Source organism: Enhydra lutris, unplaced genomic scaffold (genome assembly GCF_002288905.1).
Source record: "Enhydra lutris kenyoni isolate GAN:26980312 unplaced genomic scaffold, ASM228890v2 scaffoldscaffold4, whole genome shotgun sequence".
Classification (NCBI taxonomy): domain Eukaryota; kingdom Metazoa; phylum Chordata; class Mammalia; order Carnivora; family Mustelidae; genus Enhydra; species Enhydra lutris.
This window is the reverse complement of record NW_019154088.1, coordinates 13,589,502-13,617,475: the sequence shown is the minus strand read 5'-3', so window position 1 is coordinate 13,617,475 and position 27,974 is coordinate 13,589,502. Positions and strand designations below refer to the sequence as shown.

General features: G+C 41.3%; 1 protein-coding gene across 2 annotated transcripts; it reads right to left on the bottom strand.

Annotated features, from left to right (window-relative positions):
- Window positions 1-541: 541 nt before the first annotated feature.
- On the bottom strand, window positions 542-26,462 carry LOC111161207 (spermatogenesis associated 5 like 1). 2 transcript variants are annotated; one of them, XM_022524790.1, is made up of 9 exons: window positions 25,269-26,394; window positions 23,156-23,341; window positions 14,774-14,932; window positions 11,565-11,774; window positions 10,400-10,624; window positions 7,893-7,896; window positions 5,134-5,264; window positions 3,289-3,414; window positions 542-852 (listed from the first exon to the last, which is right to left on the bottom strand). In XM_022524790.1, exons 1-9 carry the CDS (start codon window positions 26,361-26,363, stop codon window positions 685-687), a joined length of 2,304 nt encoding a protein of 767 aa, XP_022380498.1. In that variant the 5' UTR covers window positions 26,364-26,394; the 3' UTR covers window positions 542-684. The 2 variants fall into 2 exon arrangements, with proteins under 2 accessions (XP_022380498.1, XP_022380506.1); XM_022524798.1 differs by lacking the exon at window positions 7,893-7,896 and having other exon boundaries at window positions 10,432-10,624; window positions 25,269-26,462.
- Between the last annotated feature and the right edge of the window lie 1,512 nt (window positions 26,463-27,974).

The window sequence follows — 27,974 nt, the reverse complement described above, 5'->3', positions numbered from 1 at the left end:
TTTAATACTCCTTCTGCAGGATTTCTAAAATTACTTTTGTCAGAAGTTTCTTAAAAAGCCCCATTTTTTAATAATTAAAGATAAGTGCTTCCAGGAAGGAAAGGAAGAAAAAATGAAGGGGGAAAGAAGGGGAAGGAGAAAGGGAGAAAGAAATTTTACAGGAAATCTATCATGTCCCCAGATTAAAATTATAGTGTGTAGCCCTTGACCACTGACAACTTTAAACTCAGAGCCCTGTTTTGCCAATGTCCTTTCTTTTAACAATGCAGTATAGTTTTGTGACAGTCTAGGCATTAACCTGGAGACAGGGGCACAGTAAACTTAGATTAATAAGATATGAGGGGTGCCTGGGTAATTCAGTCCTTAAGTGTCTGTCTTTGGCTCAGGTTGTGATCCCAGTGTCCTGGGATAGAGCCCCACATGGGGCTCCCTGCTCAGTGGAGAGAGCCTACTTCTCTCTCTGCCTGCCACTCCCCATGGTTGTGCTCTCTCTGACAAATAAAATCTTTTCTAAAAAAGGTCAACATACATATACTTTCTTCCCAAGTTATGGTATTTTAATATACTTTTTAGCTTATTAGGTATAAAGTCTTTTATTTACAGGAAGTTACACAAACTCTAAAAGTGCGAAGTTGCAAACTATAGGGCAAGTTTACAGTTAATCCTTGGTCAGGGATATAATGGTTATACACCCTCTAAGTTAGAAAATCCTTGTTTCTGAAATAAGTTTTCATATAAAGTCAAGTCCTCATGACTTAAGGATGGCTTTACAGTCCTCAGTGATTTTAGAAAGTGCTCTTGCTTCACTGTGGTTGCTTCTAATCCATTTTCTTGCAGAGCCAGCAAGGCAGCCTGTAAGAGACAAACAACAGGAAATAATTAATGTGCTTCTTTAAAAAAAATTTTTTTAAAGATTTTCAAAAATTTATTTTAGAGAGAGAACACAAAGGAGGGGCAGAGGGAGAGGGAAAAGCAGCCCACCCCCCACAACCTGCTGAGCAGGGAGCCCGAGGTGGGTCTCGATCCAGGACCCTGGGATCATGACCTGAGCCAAAGGCAGCTGCTTAACTGATGGAGCCACCCAGGTGCCCCACAATTTATGGTAATAATTCAAAATCTGAGGGTAAAAACCTCAGTCCCACTTCTTAGAATTCCCATATTCATGACACTATAAAATTAAAAAGTTAAATAAGGTAATTTTAATAAAATTAAAAGTTTTATTAAAAATAAAATTAAAAGTTGTCTTAACAGACCATAATTTCTTCTACATTAAATTCTACCCTTAAATGGGAAAAAAGAAATAGCAAGTTGCAGCAAAATATACACAGTATGAGCCCATTTATATATTTAAGGATGAGAGACTATACTCCTGGCCTTACAGTAGGAGTTTTTGAACAGGACACAGCACTGATCACAAAGCACAAGACCAAACACATGCTCTATAACTCTGCAATTCTCTTTGTAGGTTTATACATATATATATATATAACAGAGATAAGTACACATATGTACTAACAGACATGTACAAGATTGTTCATAGCTGAATTTGTAACAAAAAAAGTAGTTTGGGTTACTTTTTTGCTATAAATTCTGCTATGAACAATGTTCCAAAAAGATGGATGAATGCTGCAGTATATTCCTAAACTAGAATATTACAAAGTGATGGAAATGCGCGAACTACCCCATATGCAAAACCACAGATGAATTTCACAAACATGATCTTTTTTTTTTTTTTTTTAAGATTTTATGTATTTATTTGACACACAGAGAGATAGTGAAGGAATAAAAGCAGGGGGAATGGGAGAGGAAGAAGCAGGCTTCCTGCTGATTAGGGAGCCCGATGGGAGGCTCCATCCCAGGATCCCGGGATCATGACCTGAGCAGAAGGCAGACACTTAACCGAGTTACCTAGGCGCCCCTTCACAAACATAATCTTGAGTTAAAAAAGCAAATATAGAAGTATATATAGTCCTATTTATATAAAGTTCAAAAAGCAGACAAAACTAATCTCCAGTGCTGTAAGTCAGGAGTGTGGTTCCCTTTTGGAAGGAAGATTGGGAAAGCCCCAAGAGGAGCCTCCAGGGCACTGATAACGTTCTCTCTCTCTAGTTAAACAAGTGTGTTCATTTTATGTTAATTCAATTAACTATGCCCTGATGATCTGTGCTTTTTCTGAATAGCACATTTAATAAAAGTTTATGGAAAGGGAAACACCTATGATGGCTTCTTTTGGTTTCAAAACAAAGTGTAAATCTCTTAAAATGGCTTACAAGGACCTGTGTGATCTGGCCACTGTCCAGCTCCGAAGTGTCATGTTATCTCTCACTCGAGTCACCTGCACATTTTGTTCCCTCTGCCTCAATGCCACCCCCAGTTCCCTCCCTTAGCCTACCTCTCTCATCATCCTTCCAATTTCCCCTTACACATGCCTTCTCTCAGAAAGCCTTCTCTGATGCCCCCAAGTCTGGTTCCATGTCCTTCCCAGGTGCTCCCGCAACACCCTAAACTTCCTGATTCACTACATATTTTCAACTGCCAATGCAGTAAGACAATTTGCCTCTCTGCAACCTGCCACAAACCTGTAAGCTTGGGAAGGGAAAGAAAGGGTCCCTATCTGTCTGTTTCACCTTACACAGTGCTTGCCACATAGGAGGTCTTTGAGTAAATGCTGCCAAGTGAATGAATGCAATCGTCCCTCAGAATAATATGCTGCTCAAAATATAACTTTAATAACTAATGAGGAATTGTACTGGTCACGTAAGCTTAAGGATGACCTTGAGAAAAACATGTACTAGCAGCAGGCCTCTGGTGGAGGGGATGATACTCGCCCTTGAAGCCAAGCAGCTGGGGCGGGACACCCCTGCTTCCCTTTTTCCTTGTCTCCTGTACCTCAGAGAAAGCCTGCTGTTAAGGTAATCCCTTTAAGTGTGCTAGCACAACTACAAATCCAAGCTGCTGGATCAGACACGCCTTACTCTTCTTCTTGTTTACCTCGTTTACCTCTAAAACTTGTGACCAACATCTGACTCACATTCCTTCTTGTTTACGTATTAGACCTATGGCTATTGTATAACCTTTTCTTCTCCTTTGTTGCTACCTTGTATCTAATAAATACTGGACTGAGGAGTTGTCTGGGTGACAGTCCTTCCAGCTGTTGTCCCCTGCTCCCTCTCACAGCTGACTTGTTTGTGCCTCATTCTTCCGTGCGCAGTTAGGAAAGTGGCAAATGAAGATCTGAATAAATGAAGAAATGCTGTCAACCATACATTCCCTCACTAATTAACTTACTTCTTTGCAAAGATTTCCAAGATCAGCACCAGAGAAAAAACAGGTTTCTGCTGCTAGGTTTTCTAAGGAAACATCAGGCCCCACTGGCATGTTTTTTGTATAGACTTTCAAAATAGAAAGCCTACCCTGGAAAAAAAAAATTAAGAACAATATGTTTATAATCTTACAACATTTATGTTAGACACAAATCTATATTAAAACATTTTAAGTTAGTGTTTCCTGTCATACTGCACCGGAAGTATATATATTTATTTAATAAAATCACTTCTGAAGAGGTAAGAAAGAGTAACTTATCAATGGCTCATATGATAATGGCAAAAATTACATGATAAATTTTAATATTTTTAAAAAAATTTTTTTAAAGATTTTTATTTATTTATTTATTTGTCAGAGAGAGAGAGAGAGAGAGCGAGCGAGCGAGCGAGCACGAGCATAAGCAGGCAGAGTGGCAGGCAGAGGCAGAGAGAGAAGCAGGCTCCTCACTGAGCAAGGAGCCTGCTGTGGGACTCGATCCCACATGACCTGAGTCTAAGGCAGCGGCTTAACCAACTGAGCCACCCAGCCGTCCCAATATTTTAAAAAAAATTTTAGCGGCGCCTTGGTGGCTCAGTGGGTTAAAGTTTCTGCCTTTGGCTCGGGTCATGATACCGGGGTCTTGGGATCGAGCCCCTGTTGGGCTCTCTGCTCAGCAGGGAGCCTGCTTCCTCCTCTCTCTGCCTGCCTCTCTGCCTACCTGTGATCTCTGCCAAATAAATAAAATCTTTAAAAAAATTTTTTCTTTTAAATAGACAATTGTAGGTAAATTTCTTTTAGAAACATAAGTCCCTATTTTGGGTACAAATAGTGTTATCAGACATGACTTAAGAAGCAAAAACATGGGGCGCCTGGGTGGCTCAGTGGGTTAAGCCGCTGCCTTCGGCTCGGGTCATGATCTCAGGGTCCTGGGATCAAGCCCCGAATCGGGCTCCTTGCTCAGTGGGGAGCCTGCTTCTCTCTCTGCCTCTGCCTTCCTCTCTGCCTGCTTGTGCTCTCTCTCTGTCAAATAAATAAATAAAATCTTTAAAAAAAAAAAAAAGAAGCAAAAACATGAATTATCTAGACACGATTTAAAAATAAATAACATTGGGAGTCTGGGTGGCTCAGTGGGTTAAAGCCTCTGCCTTCGGCTCAGGTCATGATCTCAGGGTCCTGGAATCGAGCCTTGGATCAGGCTCTCTGCTCAGCAGGGAGCCTGCTTCCCTTCCTGTCTCTCCGCCTGCCTCTCTGCCTACTTGTGATCTCTGTCTGTCTGTCGGATAAATAGATAAAATCTTAAAAATAAATAGTATTTAATTTTTAAATTTTATTTATTTTTTTTTTTAAGGAAGGAAGGAAAAAGTTCATCTTTGTTTTTAACCATTCCCTGCCAGTGGCTGTGGATGTTAAGGGCAAAGATTTACTGATTTTTAGACTATGGATACATTGTATAATCTCTCTAATCTCAGACTTTCCCACTGTAAAATAAGGATACTGATGCAAATCATCTCCAAAATGCTTTTAACACTTTGGGATTCCTCCATTCTAGTTGTAACAAGCTTGGTATTTTGAGTCTGCCACACAATGAAATAAGGTAATACTTTACTTATAGGCATATGTTTCTCTGAAAATACGCCTAGAGTATCCAGCAAAAGCAGATCAAAATTATGATTTTATGAAGGACCACCAGGCAAGGGAAGACTGCAGAACCCAGTGTAAGATACATACATATATATTTAGCTTGGAATTCAATTCTGTTAGGCTCCTTAAAGCTCAGATATTGATCTGTTCAGAATCCACACACAAAGATTAAACATACACAGTGATTACCTTTTCATCTGGAGGTGGAATATAAATAATCTTATCTAATCTTCCAGGTCGTAACAAGGCATCATCTAACACATCAGGTCTATTTGTTGCAGCAACAATCATGACACTTCTGTTAAAAAATTCTTGAAACTCTGAGGAAAAACACCAACCCAAAGTAATGTCAGTAAGCTGGCCAAATTATAAATCAAATGGTCCATTTATTTTTAAATAAGCATATTCTTTTCTTGGGACTGAAGTGCTTTTACCTCCTATCCAGACCACCTTCTTGATATCAATATATGCTAAAACAAATTATTAATCAAAGAACTACTGTGTGTGTGGTGAAGGGACTGGCCATTCCTTAGGGACATCTGTCCACAGGAGAACCAATGGAAAATCTTATACCACCACAGCAGAGAACACCTACTGAATGCACCTGAGCCCCAAAGAATGATTACAACCTAAGTGGATGATTTGAAAAGACAAAGCATATGACTAACAGGTGGAGATGTATGGCTATGAATCACTCTGGCTCTTATGTCCTGCAAGAGAGAGATTTACTTTGCTTTTTATTTATTTTTCTCTTGAAAGGCAGAAATATGACAACATATGCTGCAGATGTATAAATCCTAGATAAAGGTAAGAAATATAGAAAAGCAGCCAGAGCAAAGCCATACACCCACTGAGCATTCAAAATTACTGAACTCCCAACAAATAAAAGTTCAGAACCAGATGGCGTCTAGGTGAATTCTACCAAACATTTAGAGAAGAGTTAAGACCTATTCTCAAACTATTGCAAAAAACAGAAGAGGAAGGAAAACTTCCAAAATCATTCTACGAGGCCAGCATTACCCTGATACCAAAAACAGATAAAGATACCACAAAAAAAGAGAACTAAAGGTCAGTATCTCTAATGAACATTAGATGCAAATATCCTCAACAAAATACTAGCAAACCAAATTCAACAATACATTAAAAAAAAAATGACTCATCATGATCAAATGGATTTATTCCTAGAATGAAAGGGGGGTTCAATATTTACAGATCAATCAACATGTTACATCAGTAAGAAAAAGGTTGACAACCATATGATCACTTCAAAAGATGCAGGAAAAGCACTTGACAAAGCACAACATCCATTCATGATAAAAACCCTTAACAAAGTGTAGGTTTAGAGGGAACAGACCTCAACATAATAGAGGCCATATAAAAAAACCCCACAGCTAACATCATAGTCAATGGTTAAAAACTGAGAGCTTTTTCCTAAGGTCAAGAATAAGACAAGGATGTCCACTCCACCACTTTTATTCAACACAGTGCTTGAGTCCTAGCCACAGCACTCAGACAACAAAAAGAAATAAAGACATCCAGAATGGCAAGAAGAAATCAAACTTCCACTATTTGCAGATGAGATGATACTATATACAGAAAACCCTAAAGACTCCACCAAAAAACCACCAGAACTAACAAATGAATTCTGTAATGTCACAGGATACAAAATCAATGTACAGAAATCTGTTGCATTTCTATACATTAGTAATGAGGCAGCAGAAAGAGAAATTAAGAAAAGAATCCCATTTACAATTATATCGAAAATAATAAAATACCTAGGACTGGGGCGCCTGGGTGGCTCAGTGGGTTAAAGCCTCTGCCTTCGGCTCAGGTCATGATCCCAGGGTCCTGGGATCGAGCCCCGCATTGGGCTCTCTGCTCAGCGGGGAGCCTGCTTCCTCCTCTCTCTCTGCCTGTCTCTCTGCCTACTTGTGATCTCTATCTGTCAAATGAATAAATAAAAAAATCTTAAAAAAAAAAAAAACCAAACCTAGGACTAAACTCAGAGGTAAAGGATCTGTATTGTGAAAACTATAAACAGCAATGAGAGAAATCAAAGATGACATAAACAAATGGAAAGACCGTCCATGCTCATGGATTTGAAGAACAAATATTGTTAACATGCCCATACTACCCAAAGCAATCTACAGATTTAACGCAATCCATATAAAAATATCAACAGCCTTTTCCACAGAACTAGAAAAAACAATCCTAAAATTTGTATGGAACCACAAAAGACCCTGAATAGCCAAAGCACCTTGAAAAAGAAAAAAAAAGTTGGAGGCATTACAATTCCAGATTTCAAATTGTATTACAAAGCTGTCATCATCAAAACAGTGTGGTACTAACACAAAAATAGACACATAGATCTATAGAACAGAACAGAAAACCAAAAATCAGCTCAGAAATGAGCCTACAATTATACAGCCAACAAATCTTTGACAAAGGAGTTAAGAATATGCAATGAGAAAAAGACAGGCACTTCAACAAATGGTGTTGGGAAATCCAGACAGCAACAACGCCAAAGAATGAAACTTTCTTGCCTTTAAAAAAAAAAAAGGGGGGGGGGGGAACCCCGGGGGGGCCCGTTGGTTAAAAAGCTGCCTTTGGCCCAGGTGGTGATCCCAGCGTCCTGGGATCGAGTCCCACATCGGGCTCCTTGCTCATCAGGGAGCCTGCTTCTCCCTCTGCCTCTGCCTGCCATTCTGTCTGCCTGTGCTCGCTCGCTCTCCCTCTCGCTCTCTGACAGATAAATAAAATCTAAAAAAAAAAAAAAAAAAAGATTAATGTATTTATTTGAGAGAGCGAGCATGTGAATGGGTAGAGAGGCAGAGGGAAAGGGAGAAGAAAGAATCTTTTCAGATTCCCCACAGAGCTCAGAGCCCCACGCAGGGCTCAATCTCATGACCTGAACATCATAACCTGAGCTAAAATCAAGAGCTGGATGCCTAACTAACTGAGCCACCCAGGAACCCTGAAACTGGACCACTTTCCTTTTTTTTTTTTTTTTAATTTTAATTTTTTTGTTTATTTATTTGCTAGAGAGAGAGAGAGAGTGAGTGAGCACATACAAGCAGGCAGAGTGGCAGGCAGAGGCGGAGAAAGAAGCAGGCTTTCCTGCTGAGCAAGGAACCCGATGTGGGACTCAATCCCAGGACTCTGGGAGCATGACCTGAGCCGAAGGCAGCGGCTTAACCCACTGAGCCACCGAGGCATCCCCTGCATCACTTTCCTAAACCACACACAAAAAACCCCAAAATGGGTTAAGGATCTAAATGTGAGACCTGAAACCATAAAAATCCCTTAAGAGAGCACAGGTAGTAATTTCTCTGACATGAGCCATAGCAACATCTTTTTTGTCTCCTGATGCAAGGGAAACAAAAGCAAAAATAAACTACTGGGAGACTACATCAAAATAAAAACCTTCTACACAGCAAAGAAAATAATCAACAAACTAAAAGACAACCTACTGAATAGGCAGAGATATTTACAAATGACATATCCAAAAAAGGATTAGTACCCAAAATATATAAATAACTCATATAACTCCACACACAATAATCCAATTTAAATATGGGCAAAAGACATGAACAGACATCTCTCCAAAGACATACAGATGGCTAACAGATACACGAAAAGAAGCTCAGTATCACTCATCATCAGTGAACTGCAAATCAAAACCGCAATGACCTATCACCTCACACCTGTCAGAATATCTAAAATAAAAAACACAAGGAACAACAAGTGTTGGTGAGGTTGTAGAGAAAAAGGAACTCTTTTGCACTGCTAGTGGAAATGCAAACTGGTACAGCCACTTTGAATAACAGTATGGAAGCTCCTAAAAAAATTAAAAACAGAAGTACCCTATGATCCAGTAAATTGCACTACTGGGTATTTACCCAAAGATTATGAAAATACTAATTCTAAGGGATATATGCACCCCGATGTTTACTGCAGCATTATTCACAAGAGTCAAATTATGGATGCAGCCCAAGTGTCCATCAATAGATGAATGGATAAAAAAAAATATGGTGCGCGCACACACACACACACACACACACACACACACACACTGATATTACTCAGCCATAAAAAAGAATGAACTCCTGCCATTTGCATCATGGATGGACTAAGTGAAATAAGCTATTCAGAGAAAGACAAATACCATATGATCTCACTCATATGTGGAATTTAAGAAACAAAACAAAGGAAAAAAAAGAGTGAGAGATAAACCAAAAAACACACTCTTAACTATAGAGGACAAACAGAGAGGAGGGGAGGAGGTGGGGGTGGGGGAAGTAGGTGATGGGGATTAAAGAGTACTCTGATCTCTAGAAGCACTGAATAATATATGAATTGTGGAATCACTACACCGTACACTTGAAACTAATATAATACTGTATGTTAACTACACTGGAATTTTAAAAAAATTTCTTTTAAATTGAACTGAATAATCAGAGTGGTTCCCCAGTAATGTGATCTCTCGAAGTAGTGAATTCCCTGTATCTGCAAGTATTTTAGCAGAGGCTGACTAATCACTGGTCAGATACTGTAGAAGGAATTCCTGAATTATGACAAAATTTGATTAGAAAAGCTTAGGGACTCTTCAAATTCTAGTGTGCTATGTTCTTAAGAAGCTGTAAGATTCTTCTTCCATGGAATGATTTTTCAAATGGCAAACAAGATTAAAAATGAGGAAAGAATAAAAGAAAAATTATCCACTGGAAAACTTAAGGATATCAAATTCTATCTAGAAAGAGACTCAGAAGGGAGGCAGGGACTTCCAAAAGTTTAATTTCATTATAGTTTAATTTCATTATAACTAAGGAAACCCATTCCTCAAGAAAATTAGAAGTTTTAAATTACTAAGATCAGGGACGCCTGGGTGGCTCAGTTGGTTAAGCGGCTGCCTTCGGGTCGGGTCGTGATCCCAGCGTCCTGGGATCGAGTCCCACATCGGGCTCCTTGCTCAGCAGGGAGCCTGCTTCTCCCTCTGTCTCTGCCTGCCTCTCTGCCTACTTGTGATCTCTCTCTCCCTCTCTCTCTCTGACAAATAAATGAATAAAATCTTTAAAAAAAAATAATAAATTACTAAGATCATTGGTAATAACAATGTTTTGTTTCATATAAAAATTTTTAGAAAGGGATGAACACTGGTTCTACAGGAAATAAAATTAAGAATCAACTCCCTTTTCTATTAGCAATATGTATAAAATTATTTTTCTAAATCTTAGCAAAAAGGAAATTCATTCATATATATTTAAGATAACTTACTATAAAATTTACCTCCTTCCTAGTCAAATCACAGTTTTTAGGTCTATAGATATCCAAATACAGTCAAACTGAAATTATGTTAATTTCTTCTATGAGATGAATCCAGCATAGGAAAAGCTAGTGTATATGCACTGTATTTAATGCTGGCCTGGGTTTTGGGCATTTTCTGGCTAATAAATACCTCTTCTTTTTTTTTCAGCTCCTTGTATTTACCCTGTTGATCTGATTTACTTCCTCTTCTCTCGGTAGTCTTTAGTCCCACACCATCTATTTCATTCAGAAGAACAGAAAGAACACGTTCTTGAACATTACATTCTGTTTTGCTGATGGATCGAGAGCCCAAGATTGAATCAATCTCATCCAAAAACACAACTGCTGGAGTATTTGCTCTTGCTTGTTGGAATACCTTTGGTTAGGAAAATAAAAATTATTGAAAAGCCACACATTATTTAATATTCCAATGAATATATGCTTTCTGCATTACTACTTATAATTTTTAAAATATAAAGAGAGAAAGCTGCTAAATGTCCAAGAAGTAGGGATGAATAAATAGAACAAGAAACAATGCAGTATTACATACAGGTTAAAAATCATATTTTCAAACAATATTTAATACTATGGGGTTTTAAAAGTAATAATGATTGGGGCGCCTGGGTGGCTCAGTGGGTTAAAGCCTCTGCCTTCAGCTCAGGTCCATGACCAGGACCCATGGTCCTGGGATGGAGCCCCGCATCGAGCTCTCTGCTCAGCGGGGAGCCTGCTTCCTCCTCTCTGCCTGCTTCTCTGCCTACTTGTGATCTCCGTCTGTCAAATACATAAATAAATAAAATCTTTAAAAAAAAATAAATAAAAGTGAGGATTAAAAAACCACGATAAAGATATAACCTAACCTCAATTTTATTTTATTTTTTAATAAAGATTTTATTTACTTATTTGACAGAGACAGACATAGCAAGGGGAAATACAAGCAGGGGGAGTGGGAGAGAGAAGCAGGCTTCTCAATGAGCAGAGAGCCCGATATGGGGCTCGATCCCAGGACCCTGGGATCATGACCTGAGCTGAAGGCAGACACTTAACTGACTGAGCCACCCAGGCGCCCCATAATCCACCCTCAATTTTAAAAGAAAAACAAAAAAATGAAGCAAACTCACCAAAATGTTAACACTAAGTAGAGAGATTACAAAGGATTTCTTATCTAACACTTTCCTATATTTTCTATAAAAATGTGTGTAACTTTTCTAATTATTAAAAAGGCCAGTAATATTTTTAATAACTAAGGTTTATCCTTAAGGCATGCCAAGAAAATTCAAAAGGACACTTAACTACATGGAGGAAAATAAACAAACCTGAGACAAGACTTTTTCTGAGTCTCCAACGAAAGGAGAAAAGAGATCAGCACCACTCACTGAAACAAAAGAGCAATGGCAGCTTGTGGCCAGCGCCCTCACCAGGGTGGTTTTAGCACATCCAGGGGGACCATACAGGAGAACTCCCTTTGGTTGTGTCAGGCCCATCCGGATAAATTCCCGAGGGAATTTTAGAGGCCACTCGATACTCTGCAGGTACACAAAAAGAGATGGTATACAAAAAGAGACAGTTATTTTAGAATAAAGATATAACATCACAAATAATTCAGTAAATTCAATTGTTCACTCAATAATTCTTTGGTATCTGTTTTGAGCTGGAAATACAGTACATTCTTCTTGCAGTAACCAGTGCTCTTATAACCTAAGTCAGGTCATATCATATCCTACTTAAAATCCTTCAATGACCTCCCATCAGAATTAGAATAAAATCCAAATCATTCCTACAGTGATTACAAGGCCTTACATAGCCTATCTCCCAAACACCTCAGTCTATTCCTATCTCAGCACCTCTGCTATTCTGTCTAAACACTCCTTCAAGTTCTGTGTGGCCACCCCTCATCATTCAGTCTCAGCTCAAATGTCATTCCCTTGGAGAGGTTTTCCCTAACCACTCTAAAGCAGAACACACTCTTCCTGCCCCCCACGCCACATTCTTCCAGCCACTCTACACTACTGCCCATCTTTTACTTTGGGAGCACTTAATCATTCACTAACTGTAATTATTTTTCCATGCTGAGTTTGTCATTCTGCTTCTGGTAGAACATAAATAAAGTTCACCTCTAAATAGCCACATACAGGGGCGCCTGGGTGGCTCAGTGGGTTAAAGCCTCTGCCTTCAGCTCAGGTCATGATCCCAGGGTCCTGGGATCGAGCCCCGCATCAGGGTCTCTGCTCAGCGGGGAGCCTGCTTCCCTCTCTCTCTCTGCCTGCTTGTGATCTCTGTCAAATAAATAAATAAAATCTTAAAAAAAAAAAAATAGCCACATACAGAATGTCACCTTCATGAAGCTGGCACTCCACAAATGTTAATTGAATAGTAAACAGGTCTCCTTTATCTCTGAGGTAGGTGATTTTATTATCATCATAATTTTATAGATGCAGAAGCTCAGACTTACAAAAGTTAAGGAACTTGCCCAGGTCTTATTTCTGGTGAGGCAGCAGAACTGAGACTGACCTTAGGCAGTGTAGATCAAGAAGTACAAACTCTTAACTACTGCCTTTCTACAAAAAAGGCTAACATCCCTGGACCATGGGAATCCAGATTTTAGTTGGAGAGACAGAGTAAACTCACCATGAGACCAGCAAAGGGCATTCCACAGAGAAGGAACAGTACGCAGAGACACGTGAAACTCTAATTCATATCATCAGTAAGCAGGAACAGAGGGGAGAATAGGGGAAGCAAGGAACAAAAGAGTTGAAGTAGAAGGAGTCTGAGTGTGTTGCACCTTGAAAGTTTTAGTTAACATTGAGGAAGCAGTATGGAGAATGGACTGGAAAGAAATAAAACCAGAGGAGAAAGACCAGTTAGAAATCTCTTGCAATGACTCAGACTACAAAAATAATAAAGCCGGATGTGTCACAGGCAGTGGCAATGGTGTCAAGGGGATGGACTTGAAACATAAAATGTAACTTTTTTATGTAGGGACTATGTTCTAAATCCAGAGGGGAAGTTACACATACATTAGACATGACCCATGAATTTAGAGGATAGGTTTCTTTTCTTTTCTTTTAAAGATTTTATTTATTTATTTATTCGAGAAAGAGAGCATGCATGGGGAGGGGAAGGAGCAGAGAGAGAGGGAAAGGGAGGAAAAAAATCTTAAGCAGACTCTGCACTGAGCACACAGCCCAATATGGGGCTTGATCCCATGAATGTGCTAAAAATAAAGAGTCAGACACTCAACCAACTGAGCCACCCAACTGCTTCTAGAAGACAGGTTTCTGACTTAGGACACAGGTGGCTGTCTGTATTCAGAGGTAGGGAATCCAGATATGGAGGTGGGACTCACTAGCTGAGTTTTGGACATGCTGAGTTTCAGATCCCTGTAAGTTACCTGGTAGACAAGCAGCTAAGCAATTCTGATGATCAAAAGAACTATGTGCACTGGATATGAAGATTTTCGAGTTAACAGTTTTCAGGGGACAGTCGAAGCCCTGGATATTAAGATCATGGGCTCACAGAACGCAACAAGAGGCCTCCCAGGAGCTTGGAGCACTAACATTTAAGGTATGGAAAAGAATGTTCAGAAAGGCAGGAAAGCTTAACATCTCGAAGCTGAAGAAAGAGCGTTTACAACAGGAAGGTGTGGCTAATCTCTCCTGTACTTCCTAAAGATTAAGTGAGACAATGTACGTAAAAAATTAGGGAATATCACAAATGCACTGATCCATGGACACAAGGATTCTATGATTCAGTGCAGAAACAGCTTCTAGTTAAGATGAATAAATTATAATGATACTTCAGTCTTTTGTACATACGGTCAGAGAAACCTAATTCCTTATGGCAGGATCACTTGAAGGTAAATTAACAAGATTAACTTCTGAAACTGAAATGCCAAGTAACAGCATCTGGAGAGTTGTGTCCTTAAGCATCCACAGTGAGAACAGTAGCCAGCCAGGTCATACTGTGTATTGTAATTTTGTGCTTTTACCAGTCCCAGGGCAAACTCAGGCCTACAAACTAAAAATCTGTATTTTACTACACACAAACTAAGAACCATTTTTATATTTTTAAATGCTCAAAAAAAAAAAAAATCAAAAGAATACTTTGTGACATGTGAAAATAATGTGATTTCAGTGTTCATAAATAAAGTTCCACCAGAACACAAATACTGATTTTGCATTATCTATCACTGGTTCTGTGGCCTTAAGACAGAGCTAGTGGTTGTAATCGGCACTGGATGGCCCACAAAGCCTAAAATATTTACTCTCCAGCCCTCTACAGAGAAGTCTACTGACCCCTTTCTACATGATAAAGCCTTTAAAGCAAAAACAAGCAAAACAAGTGTGAGGTAGGAAAGTATGCAAAATGGTATTTGATGCCTAGAGAAGGCCAGTTAAACCAGGACTGAAAAGGGCTCCTTGGATTGTGATGATAGGATGTATGACCAATGGCAGCAAGATAGTCTCATAGAAGTGGTACATTAAACCCAACCATTCTACTGGCATAAGGGAACTCTCTAGATCACCTGTTTTAACTTCAGTTTGACATCTTCAAGGCCACCAATCTGCTCCCAGCCAACAGGCTTGATGTCCATCAGCCCAATGATACTTCGAAATGATGAGGGTTGAATCTTTTTAAAAGCTTCAAGGAAGTCTGCTTCATCAACAGCTGGGCTGTCCTTGTTCTGAAGAAATATGCCCCAAAAGCAAAATCAGACCAAAAATTACATGGGCATTTTTTGTGCTACAGAAGCAAAATTATTTTTTATTTTTATTATTATTATTGTTTAAAGATTTTATTTATTGGGCCCCTGGGTGGCTCAGTTGGTTAAGCAATTGCCTTCAGGTCAGGTCATGATCCTGAAGTTCCAGGATCGAGTCCCACGTCAGGCATCCTGTTCAGCAGGGAGTGTGCTCTCCCTCTGACCTCCCCTCTCATGTTCTCTTTCTGTCTCATTCTCTCTCACTCTCACATAAATAAAATCTTAAAAACAGACATAGTGACGGTAACACAAGCAGGGGAGTGGGAGAAGAAGTAGGTTTCCCGCTAAGCAGGGAGCCTAATGTGGGGCTTGATCCCAGGACTCTGGGATCATAACCTGAGCTGAAGGTAGACACTCAATGACTGAGCCACCAAGGTGCCCCCACTTATTTCTTAAAAAACAAACAAACAAACCCCCCCTTCTTTTGAATTTATAAATCTATAAAGATAAATCCTTACAAATATAAATGATCTTATAGAAGATTATCTTAAAAAAAGATAAATCTTTTATCATTATAAAAAAATTTTACATATATAAGACAAAAAAATTAAATATGTCCTCCCCCTGCTTTTCCCACTATTCATCTCTAGAGGATGTCAACCGTTTCCTATGTACTCCAGCAGTACATAGGACATCCTTTCAAACAGATACATAAACGGGACGCTACTATACAAATAACCTGCACTCTTTTTTTTTTTTTTTTAAAGATTTTATTTATTTATTTGACAGAGAGAGATCACAAGTAGACGGAGAGGCAGGCAGAGAAAGAGAGAGAGGGAAGCAGGCTCCCTGCTGAGCAGAGAGCCCGATGCGGGACTTGATCCCAGGACCCTGAAATCACGACCTGAGCCGAAGGCAGCGGCTTAACCCACTGAGCCACCCAGGCGCCCCATAACCTGCACTCTTTTTCACTTATATTAGAAATCTTCTCCTATCAATTTAGTTCAACCTCACTTTTTTTTGACAACTGCAAAAGACACTGGTGTATGAACGTACCGTAATTTAACTGCATCCTTCTGTTGAACACTGGATTGCTTCCAGTCTTTTGTTATTAAAAACAAAGCTTCAGGTGAAAATGTTTGTGCATATGTTCAAGTATTTTTATATTTCCTCCAAGTAGAACGCACATTGACGATTGTGACAGGTATTATCACACTGCCTTCAAAGCTGCACCGCTAATATAAAGCTCTTCTTCCCATACCCTCTCCAGCACGGGGCATTACCAAACTTTTAAATGTTTGCCAGTGTGACAGAGGAAATGGTAGTATTATACTAATTTCTTTAATCAAGAGTGAGGTAGCAGCACTGGGTGGCTCAGTCGGTTAAGTGTCTGCCTTCGGCTCGGGTCATGATCCCAGGGTTCTGAAATCGAGCCCTGTGTCAGGCTCCCTGCTCTGCAGGAGGCCTGCTTCTCTCTCTCCCTCTGCCCCTGCTTGTGTTCCCTCTCTCGCTGTGTCTCTGTCAAATAAATAAATAAAATCTTAAAAAAAAAAAAAAAAAAGAGTGAGGCAGAGGGAATATGGAATCAGAAAATCATCTTTACAATCACATATAGTAAAGGCTGCTCAGGGCAAGAATCATCCACAGATGTAAAACAAGGGTAGGGGAAGTTTTATAAGAACCATGATCTCAAAGGGCCTCCTCATAGGTTTCTTTTAGTTGCAAAGGGAAAAATAGCAGCTATACAGTGGAAAAATGGGACAAAACCCTGACTGGTTGATCTTATCAATCACCAATTACGGACAGCACCAAGGAGAGGCAGACAGACATCTTGGGCTTTCACATGTGATACCTTAAGAAGGACACCAACATTTATGGAGTATCCCAAACCAGAATGCGTAACCTAAATCTATGAAAAAATATTAGACAAACCCATATTGAGAGACATTTTATAAAATCACGGACCTACATCCTTAAAAACTGTCAATGTAAAATATCTCTTAAAAAAAAATGGGGGGACGCCTGGGTGGCTCAGTCGTTAGGCATCTGCGTTTGGCTCAGGTCATGGTCTCGGGGTCCTGAGATCGAGCCCCACATCAGGCTCTCTTCTCGTGGGGAGCCTGCTTCCTCCTCTCTCTCTACCTGCTGCTCTGCCTACTTGTGATCTCTGTCAAATAAATAAATAAAATCTTTAAAAATAAAAAATGGGGACACCTGGGTGGCTCAGTTGGTTAAGCATCTGCCTTTGGCTCAGGTCATGATCCCAGGGTCCTGGGATCAAGCCCCACATCAGGAGCCTGCTTATCCCTCTGCCCTGTCTCTCTCTCCCTCTCTGATGAATAAAAAAAATCTTAAAAAAAAAAAAAGGGGGAAAAAAAAAAGCTGGGGCAACTGGGTGGCACAGTCGGTTAAGCTTCCAACTCTTGGTTTCGGCTCAGGTCATGATCTCCATCGTGAGATCAAGCCCTGTGTCAAGTTCTATGCTGGGCATGGAGCCTGCTTAAGATGATCTCTCTCCTGCTCTGCACCTGGCCCTGCATATTTTCTCTCCTTCTTTAAAAAAAAAAAAAAAAAAAAAAAAAGCTAAGGGAGAACTATAAATTAAAAGAAACTAAAAACTAAACATAATGTTATCCTGAACTAGATCTTCTACTAGAGGGAAAAAAAACCCAAAAAATCAGAGTATGGGCAGTAGAGCTGATGATGTTTTGTATCCGTGTTAAATTTCCTGAATATAATGATGATCCACAGCCATACTGTGGTCTCGTATGGGGACATACTTTTTCTTAGGAAATGGATAATAGGTTATGATGTATGCAACCCATCCTCAACTGATTCAGAAAAAGCAAGTAATGTGTGTATACACATACATTTAAAGATTTTATTTATTTATTTGACAGAGATCACAGGTAGGCAGAGAGGCAGGCAGAGAGAGAGGAGGAAGCAGGCCCCCCGCCGAGCAGAGAGCCCAATTCGGGGCTGGATCCCAGGACCATGGGATCATGACCTGAGCTGAAGGCAGAGGCTTTAACCCACTGAGCCACCCAGGCGTCCCTACACATACATTTAGAGAAGAGAGAGAGAGTGATAAAATTGATTTGGCAAAATGTTAAAAACTGATGAATTTGAATGGAGGGTTTAGCAGGATTTCTCTATTTTGCAACTTTCCCTAAACTTTTTAATTATTTCAAAATAAAGAGTTAAAACTTAAAGAGATTAATTTTTTAAAGATTTATTCATTTAGTGTTCACTTTGGCAGCACATATTTCTAAGATTTATTTATTTTAGAGAGAGAGAGAGCAAGCGAGCATGTGGGAGAGGGAAGGAGAGAGAATCTCAGGCAGACTCTGCACGGAGCACACCTGAGGAGGGGCTCGATCTTATATCCTGAGATTAGGACCTGAGCCAATACCAAGAGTCGGACAGTCAGGGTAGCCCCTGAAAGAAACTAATTTTTTTTTAAAGATTTTATTTATTTATTTAAGAGAAAGAGCACAAGCAGGGGGAGGGGCAGAGAAAGGAGGAGAAGCAGGCTCCCTACCGAGCAGGGAGCCCCATGCAGGGCTTGATCTCAGGACCCTAGGATCGTGACCTGAGCTGAAGGCAGCTGCTTAACCAACTGAGCCACCCAAGCACCCCAAGACCAATTTTTAAAGAAAGTAAAGTTGAGAATTTTTCATTTTTTTTTTTTTAAGATTTTATTTATTTATTTGACAGAGATCACAAGTAGGTAGAGAGGCAGGCAGAGAGAGAGGAGGAAGCAGGCTCCCTGCTGAGCAGAGAGCCGATTCGGGCTCAGTCCCAGAACCCTAGGATCATGACCTGAGCCGAAGGCAGAGGCTTTAACCCACTGAGCCACCCAGGCGCCCCAAGAATTTTTCATGTTTACTAGCTATTTGTAATCCTTCTACGGTCTACTACCTATTCTTATTTTATTACCCATTTTCTCTTGGATTGTTAGTCTTTTCTTACTGATTTGTGAGAATTCTTTATCAAGGTTACTGGTCCTTTTGTCATGGCCAAAAGTATTTTTTCCAGTCTCTCTTTTATCCTGTCTTTGTTTATTGTTTGGCCATCCCCAAATAACCAAATTAAATCATTTCCTTTTTGACCATTAGGTTTTATGTTATGTTTAGAAAGGCCCGGGACACCTGGGTGGCTCAGTTGGTTAAGCGGCTGCCTTCAGCTCAGGTCATGATCCCAGAGTCCTGGGAATGAGTCCCACATTGGGCTCTTTACTCACTAGAGAGCCTGCCTCTCCCCATGCTTGTGCTGCTCTCTGACAATAAATAATCTTAAAAACAAAACAAAACAGAAAGGCCATGTTTGGGGTGCCCGGATGGTGCAGTTGTTTAAGCATAGGGCTCCTGGTTTTGGCTCAGGTATTAAAATCAGGTTAGTAAGATTCAGCCCTGCCTTAGGCTCCAAGATCAGCACGGAGTCTGCTTAAGACTCTTTCCCTCTGAAACCCGCACCTCGCACATTCTCTGTGTCTCTAAAATAAATGTTTAAAAAGTCATCTTCACTTGGGGCGCCTGGGTGGCTCAGTGGATTGGGCCGCTGCCTTCGGCTCGGGTCATCATCTCAGTGTCCTGGGATCGAGCCCCGCGTCGGGCTCTTCGCTCGGCGGGGAGCCTGCTTCTCTCTCTCTCTCTCTCTCTGTCTGACTCTCTGCCTACTTGTGATCTCTCTCTCTGTCAAATAAATAAATAAATAAAATCTTAAAAAAAAAAAAGTCATCTTCACTTTAAGATTCTATTTTAGAGGATCTTTCTTGCAATTTCTTTGATCATTCTAGTGAAGCAGATTTTTTTCTTAAAAACTGCTTATATTTATAGTATTTGTATTATATTTAAGATTTACCCTCATATCAAATTGTGAACATTTAGTTGTCAAAAAATTCCTTTTTTTTTTTTTTCTTAAAGATTTCTCTTATTTGAGAGAGAGCGAGAGAGAACATGGTGAAGGGCAGAGGGAGAAGCAGACGCCCCACCGAGCAGTGAGCCCAGTGTGGGACTCAATCCCGTGACGTGAGCTGAAAGCAGACGCTTAACTGAATGAGCCACCCAGGCGCCCTCCAAAATTCCCATTTCCAACAACAAACTATATTATCCCATTTACCTAAGATTATGTAAGTGCATATATACATATAGAGCTATTGTGAACAACGTTCCTAAAAATTGTAATCTCTGAGAGGTAGATTTCAGGCAATTTTTATTTTCTTTATGTTTTTATCTAGTTTAACTTCTCATAAAGAGCACTATTAAATAATTTTTTTAAATAGTGCTTCCCCCCGCCTCAACTACTAGCAGTATTAGATGTCGGGTACCTAAATACTAATTAATTTTTAAGTAACACTAAGATCACTTACATGTACATTAATTCACTTGACTGTCATAACCCTTCCAGGCAGATAAAATTCCTTCCCCTCTGTGTGTGTATGTGTATGTACTAAACAATATTTCTAATCCTTTAATGGGAATTCACAAAAAGCTGAACAAACTTTAACATACCCCTTGTCTGCCCTGGTAGCAGCAGCAGCCCCTCAGGTATCTGAGGGGCAAAGAAGAAAAAGATGAAGCCAGTACCTTCCCAGGTGCCTGTCCCTTCTTCCTTTTGGCCTTTCTTCCTTCCACTTCCCTTGGTTGTTTATGAACTCAGTCATCACTTGTGGTACCTATGCCTGGGCAGACCCCTCCTGAAGTACCAGCTGGCTGGTCCACCTAAGCCAGAGTACTTAAGGTTAACCCTGGAACCTCAAAGCACAGGGAATCCTAAATGTAATCTTCCTTCCAGCCCCTGGTACTCTCCTCCTCCCTTCATAAAACAGAGTCTCACACCTCTACACATGAGAAGTATCATTCAGTGTTCAAGCAGCTTAGGTTCTAAACCCACAAGAGAACCTACAAGTTCATGTAACTCCTTCTCCACCTTCTGTATAGGTGTAAAAATAAATGGAAGTGAGAAAGGATGTCAATTATGTAGGTAAAAAAGTTTCAAAACTTTAGATGATAAATCATCCTTTTATAATTTAAACAAACTCAAATTGGTTTTTAAAAATTCTAAGATCAAAGGACAAGTTTAATGTTATAATAGTTACAACAGAGATTGAAAACTTCGTCTCAAAATCCTCAAGATACTAAAATTATTTTTTTCTGAAGGGGTTTAGGGATTAAGGATTACTCATTACATATAAGGTGAAGAGATTTTCCAATGCATAGTGTTGAAAATTATTATATTTAAGCTAATATTCTAAGTATTTTTTAAAAAGGTAGTCATGAATTAAAGATTTCAATATCAAAGACAAATTTAAAGATTGTATTTATTTATTTGAGAGAGAGACAGCAACAGAGATAGCAAGAGCACGAACAAGGAGGAAAGGGAGAAGCATGGGGAGCCCGACACGGGTCTTGATTCCAGGATCCGGAAATCATGACTTGAGCTGAAGGCAGACACTTAACTGACTGAGCCACCCAGGTGCCTCTTAAAGACAAATTTTTTTTTTTTTTTAAAGATTTTATTTATTTATTTGACAGACAGAGATCACAGGTAGGTGGAGAGGCAGCCAGAGAGAGAGGAAGGGAAGCAGGCTCCCTGCTGAGCAGAGAGCCCGATGCGGGGCTCGATCCCAGAACCCTGGGATCATGACCTGAGCTGAAGGCAGAGGCTTTAACCCACTGAGCCACCCAGGCGCCCCTTAAAGACAAATTTAAATAAAAATTCCAGGTGCTCAATCTTCTTCTGGGTTAGAAAAGGTTATCTTCCCCACAAAATATTTAGTTTTTAACAAGAAAGGAAAAACAGATGCAATTAGAACACAGTATTTCTGTGATCCTCTCACCCAAATGCAAAAGCCAAATCAAACTATGAGGAAGTATCAGTCAAACCCACACTAAGGAGGAGTCTACAGAATAAATGATCTGTAGTCTTGAAGTCAGCCATACACCTGGGTGGCTGAGACAGTTAAGCAACCAACTCTTGGTTTTAGCTCCGGTCATGAGCTCAGGACTGTGGGATCCAGCCCCACACAGGGCTCTGCACTTAGCAAAGAGTCTGCTCTGTGCTCATCCCTCTCTTTCTGTTCTTCTCCCAGCTCCCACTCTCTCTCTCTCTCTTTCTCAAATAAATAATAATACATAAAATCCTTAAAAAAATTAAAAATTAGAATTAAAATGTAGCAATAAAAGAAAGATTAAAGAATGCTTCTAGATTAAAGAATACAGGGCAGACTGGGTGGTGCATTTGGTTAAGCATCTGACTCTGTGTTTCAGCTCAGGTCATGATTTTAGAGTCCTGGAGTTGAGCTCCATGTCGGACTCAGGGATCTGCTTGAGATTCTCTCTCCTCCTTCTCTCTCTGCCCCTCCTGCTTATGCTGTCTCTCTCTCTAAAATAAATAAAATCTTAAAAAGAACAAGAAGTCATGGTAATTAAAGGCAATGTGTAATCTTGGGTTACTATTTTCTATTTTCCTTTTAAAATTTCTGCTATAAAGGAAATTAATGGGACACAGTGAAACTTGGATAAGGTCTATAGATATTAGGTAAAAGTACTGTGTTAGTGTTAATTTCCTCATCTTGATAATTGTACTGTGGGTAAAGTCTTTGTTTTTAGAAGATATACACATAAGATTTTAAGGCTAAAGAGCCATCATGGTGGCAGTGTATTCTGAAATGTTTCACACAAAAAAATATACATACATAAGAGAGATTTATCTATATGTAAAGTTATATAAAAACACAGATAAAGAGAAAAAGATGAAGTAAAACTGGTCAAGTGCTACATTTGTGGAATCTGGGTAAAGTATATACAGAAATTCTTTGTACTATTTTTGCAACTTTTCTCTTGGTCTGAAATTGCTTCAAAATAAAGAAAAATTAAAAAGAAAAATGTTTGACTGTTCTAGGGCCACACTGTCTTTTTCCTGGCTGCTCTGGGCTTTGGCACTAGGGAGTTACTGTGGGAATGAGGGAGCATGCCCTGATAGACCTGGGAGACTCAGTCCTCTATCCCCACCTTCAGTCAAATGCTAGTCCCAGGGAGGTGGGATATAAAAATATATGTAAGGAAAAAAAATAAAAGGAAGAAACAGCTGTGGAAGTTATCAAAAGTTGCAAGAAAATGTACTTACCACTTGTTTTAATCCCTAAATTCATTATAGTAATGAAAAGATCAACATACAGGCTCATACATCATTTCTTCCTACCTTCTCACTATGAAGGAGAGCATGCAGGGCAGCCTCCCTACAGAGTGCAGTCAGGTCTGCACCAACATAGCCAACTGTCATTTCCGCAAGGAGGCTCAAATCGACTTGACTGGAGATGGGCATCTTTGAGGTAATCACTTGGAGTATTGCCTTTCTTTGTTTAAGTGTGGGAGTCCCAATGACAACCTATGTGCAAAGGAAAAAAAGAAAAATTAAAGTTTCCACAGTTTAGAATATTATGCAGTATTTTTATCCCCTCAAATGTGTTTAACTTGGTAAACAAATTTGAAAGCAGAACTATGTACTCTTAAGAATACCACAGACTCTTGGGCGCCTGGGTGGCTCAGTGGGTTGAGCTGCTGCCTTCGGCTCGGGTCATGATCTCAAGGTCCTGGAATCGAGCCCCGCATTGAGCTGTCTGCTCAGCGGGGAGCCTGCTTCCCCTCCTCTCTGTCTACTTGTGATCTCTGTCTGTCAAATAAATAAATAAATAAATAAAAATCTTGAAAAAAAAAAAAAAAAGAATACCACAGACTCTCAATATATTAAAATCCTAATTTTCCAGAGGAGTAACATGGCTAAATAGTTGCATAATGAAAACTACATACAGATCTTCCTGAGCTTAAGATAGGGTTGCATCCCAATAAATCCATTGTTTGTTTGTTTTTTTAAAGATTTTTAAAATTTATTTATTTGACAGACAGAGATCACACACAGGCAGAGAGGCAGGCGAAGAGAAAGAGAGGAGGAGGCAGGCTCCCCACTGAGCAAAGACCCTGATGCGGGGCTCGATCCCAGGACCCTGAGATCATGAGCTGAAGGCAGAGGCTTTAAGCCACTGAGCCACCCAGGCACCCCCCAATAAATCCATTGTAAGTTGGAATTACAGTAAGTGGATAATGCATTTAATATACCTACCCTACTAAATATCACAACTGAGCCTAGGCAACTTAAATGTGCTCAGAGCATTTACATTAGCCTATGGTTGGGCAAAACCATCTAACACAAGGTCCATTTCATAAAAAAAGTTTTGACCATTCATAGAATTTATTTAATACTGTACTGAAAGTGAAAAACAGAATGTTTGCATGGGTATAAAATGGTGGTCAGTATGTTCACTGTTTACCCTCATGACCTCGTGGCTATCCAGCACCATGAGCGCATTTACTGCGTATCGCTAGCCTGGCAAAAGATCAAAATTCAAAATTCAAAATATGTTTTCTACTGAACCCATATGACTTTCAGACCATCGTAAAGCTGAAAAACCACCAAGCTGAACCACTGTAAGTTGGGGGCCCTCTGTAATTCATTTAACAACATTCTGTTATTTTTAAAAACCTACCAAGTTCTGCGAGCCAGGGATGCAATATTATAGCAGATAGTCTAGGTCCCTGCCCTTAAGGATTTTATTCAGGAGACAAGTACCAGATGGTACAAAAGAGAAATCTGATCAAGTTCTGCACAGATTAAGATAAAAGTGTGCAATTATCATCTCCTCAGAATCTTAACACAAAGTTTAAACATCACTTAATCAATAGTCAACCTATTTACTAAAGGATTAATTTGGGACTAAAGCTTGTAAAATAAAGGACACCTTTGAATACTCAATCCTCCTGGCAACTCAGGGAGCAATTGTGGGTAACTTTTCACCTGTGGGACAGGATGCTAGCGTCCTGACAAGGAATGAATAAATCCGGAAGAGTTATTGCCTGCTTTGTTTTAGTTCTTTCGTGCCTTCTCCCTTTTTATTTCGAAAACTTATTTCTTGAGGCTATCCTAATTTAAATAAATTCTTATTCCAAATCCACAGGAGTTCAATATGCTTACAGCTGACCTAGTTGCCTTAAAAACTAACATTACTGATTGTACTCAACTTCAGGTCCTGCACAAAATTAATCTCTAAAGGCTACCTTGCTTCTCCCAACAATCTGACTCTTAGGTAAAACAGGTCCTGGCTCACAGATCGCACAAGGGCAGAGAAGGTGTTCTCTGCATTACAAAAAACCCCACTCCAGTCGGACAGCCAAACCTAAGTGGCCCTCGGGGCACCCAACCCAAGCCAGAAGAGGCCTTGGTTCCAAAGACAAGAGGCTGACAGCCCGGGCCTATTTACCTCTCGGTCAAACCTTCCTGGTCGGCGCAGCGCTGGGTCTAGAGCGTCCGGCCGGTTGGTGGACGCCACCACCACCACCTCGCGGTCCCCACTGATGCCGTCCAGCAGCGTCAACACCTGGGCCACCACGCGGCTCTCGGGCGCTCGGTGTGGGCCGCCCCGCCGGGGACACAGGGCGTCCACCTCGTCCAGGAAGAGGAGGGTGGGTCTGCGGCTGGCCAGCTCCCGCGCGCGCTGGAAGACCTGCCTCACGTTCTCCTCGGTCTCCCCGGGCCGCGCGCCCTGGAGCGCGGGGGCGCTCACTGCCAGCAGCTCCGCGCCCGCTTCCCGGACCACGTCCCGCACTAGCTGAGTTTTGCCCACTCCGGGGGGGCCCGCCAGGAGCACCCCGCGAGGCACCGCTAGCCCCAAGGCCGCCAAGGTGCTGGGGTAGCGGAGTGGGAGGAGGAGGAGCTCCCGCAGCGAGTCGGCAGCCTCCGAAAGACCCCCGAGGGCCACCTCGGGCTGCTGTTCGGCTTCCGACGGAGGCACCGAGCTGAGACTGATGCGGGTACGAGGGGTGACCCGCCCGGCCGGATTCGGGCTGGGCGCCCCGCTGACGATGTGAAGCGCGGCCACGGGGCCGGGGGCCCCCGGTGGAGCGGCCACCACGTGGCCCCGGGAGACTGGTCGGTTCCTCAGAAGCTCCTGCGCCGCCTCCAGCACCGCAGCTGGGTTCAAGGTACCGGGTGCACCCGCCCGCTCCCGTAACACCGGCCACACGGTGAGGAGCCGCAGGGACGGGCAGGTCACTAGGCGGAGGCTGCTTAAGCTGAGACTCCCCCTGAACCTCGAAGCCCCCACAGCCGTCCCGGGGCTCGCACACTGCGGATCCAGTTGCACAAAGCCGTCTGCTCCGTCCCGCCGCAGCCAGGCGGTACAGAGACAGGAGCCGCCGTCAGGCAGAGAGATGTTCACCACCGAGCCCAAGTGTGCGCCCAAGGCGCGGAAGGCGGCCGGGCCCAGGCGACAGCGCTGGGTGCCCCGGTCCCTAGCGTCTAAGGGTAGCACGTTTAAGAGCGGCTCTTCGAGAAAGGAACCTGAGTCCGGACCCATTGCATACACAAAGAGCCAGGCGGAGGAAAGCGAGGCAAGAATTCCACCCGGGCGGGAAAGGCCGGTGCACCGCTCTCCGCGGCCGGAAGCTAGTAACGCGCATGCGCCAGGAATGACTCTCAGTTGATAGCCCAGAAGTGGAGGCTGAAAGGGCCAATCGGAAAGTTAGATGACGCTCAGGTAGTGGGTGTTGTGGTGTCGGATTTGACGAGAGCTAGTGGCCCATTGCAGGGCTGTATGGAAAAGGCCTTAGGTACAGGTGTCTGGGAGGCCTCATAAACTAGCTTCAGGAGGTCATTAAGCATATACGTAGGTGATTTAGAGAGTGCCCGCATAGCATACTCTCCCTGGCTCTCAAACTCGAGCATCACCACCAGCGCTTTGTGAACGAACCTCAGCTGTCTGTGGGCACAATTTTTTGGAGTGCTGTGGTGCTAATACCTAAGATGACCTGGAGTAGCTGACAAATACAGCATTAGCGCCCTCGATGGATCTGGGTTCTAACGTGTTTCAGAAGGTCCAGGCATGCCTTTCCTATAGCAAAGCGTCATTGCCAAGAGAAAAGCACAGGGTGGCATTTTCAATCCCTGGGGGAGGGAGAGAGAGAGAGAGAGAGAAGGAAAACCAGGCCATCTGACATTTGGTGGCATGCCAATATATTCTGCTCAGAGTCTTTTCTCCTGTAGGGGCCAAGGGCAGGTGGGCCAAACTGTACCACAATGGCATACTGATAATTTTGAATTGAAGCTACCTGGAGAACAGCTAGTTAAAGGGCACTCAGGCTCTACCCTGTCCCCCCAAAGCAAGCAAGAAACCTCCCGTGTGTAAGGTACCCTCTCTGTACTAAGAAGTAAGAAGACATCCTTATCACCAGAGATAGGAATGTTAAAGCTGAGAGTTGTAGAAACCAACCTGTAACTTTACTAATTACCACCTCAGCCCAGATTCCACTTTGAATTTCTAATTAAAGCTCCCATTTATTTTATCCAGTCAGTTCCTCACAAATTTATTTTTTTGTCTAAAAAGCATAAGAACTGCCTGCCTTGGTCATTTCTTTAGTCTCAATTTCATTATCGGGCCCTCTGAGCGCATAATAATAAAATTCTGGGGTTTTCCTCCTATTAATCTGTCTTGTGTAAATTTAATTCTACTCCAGTTGAGAGAACTGAAGGGCAGAGATGGACTTTTTCCTTCCCTACATTTCTCTGAATGTTCTATGACAAAACTTAATCATAATCTCTTCTAGTCATTTGATAAGTGCCTATTGCCTATTTGGTGCACAGCAGTGCTAAGACCTGTATTAGAGGTGATGCCTGTCTACATTATTAAGACTATTGCCTGCTATTCTCTTTCCTCCTTTCTTCTCCCTTCCCCACAGGAGATTACTCTTTTTGACTTAAAATTTCTTTTTGTAAATTAATTTTAATTCCAATATAGTTAACATACAGTGTTATATTAGTTTCAGGTGTACAATACAGTGATTCAACAATTCTATATATTACTCAGTGCTCATCAAGATAAATGTACTCTTGGGACGCCTGGGTGGCTCAGTTGGTTAAGCAGCTGCCTTCGGCTCAGGTCATGATCCCAGCGTCCTGGGATCGAGTCCCA

What these genes read in the sequence shown, in the direction of transcription:
- LOC111161207 (XM_022524790.1), bottom strand. Translation starts at nt 26,363, where the DNA reads ATGGGTCCGGACTCAGGTTCCTTTCTCGAAGAGCCGCTCTTAAACGTG. An exon ending in CAGGAAGGTTTGACCGAGAG is followed by an intron (nt 23,342 to 25,268) that starts GTAAATAGGCCC and finishes CTTTGCACATAG; the next exon opens with GTTGTCATTGGGACTCCCAC. An exon ending in TCAAACTGAAGTTAAAACAG is followed by an intron (nt 11,775 to 14,773) that starts GTGATCTAGAGA and finishes GTGTACCTGCAG; the next exon opens with AGTATCGAGTGGCCTCTAAA.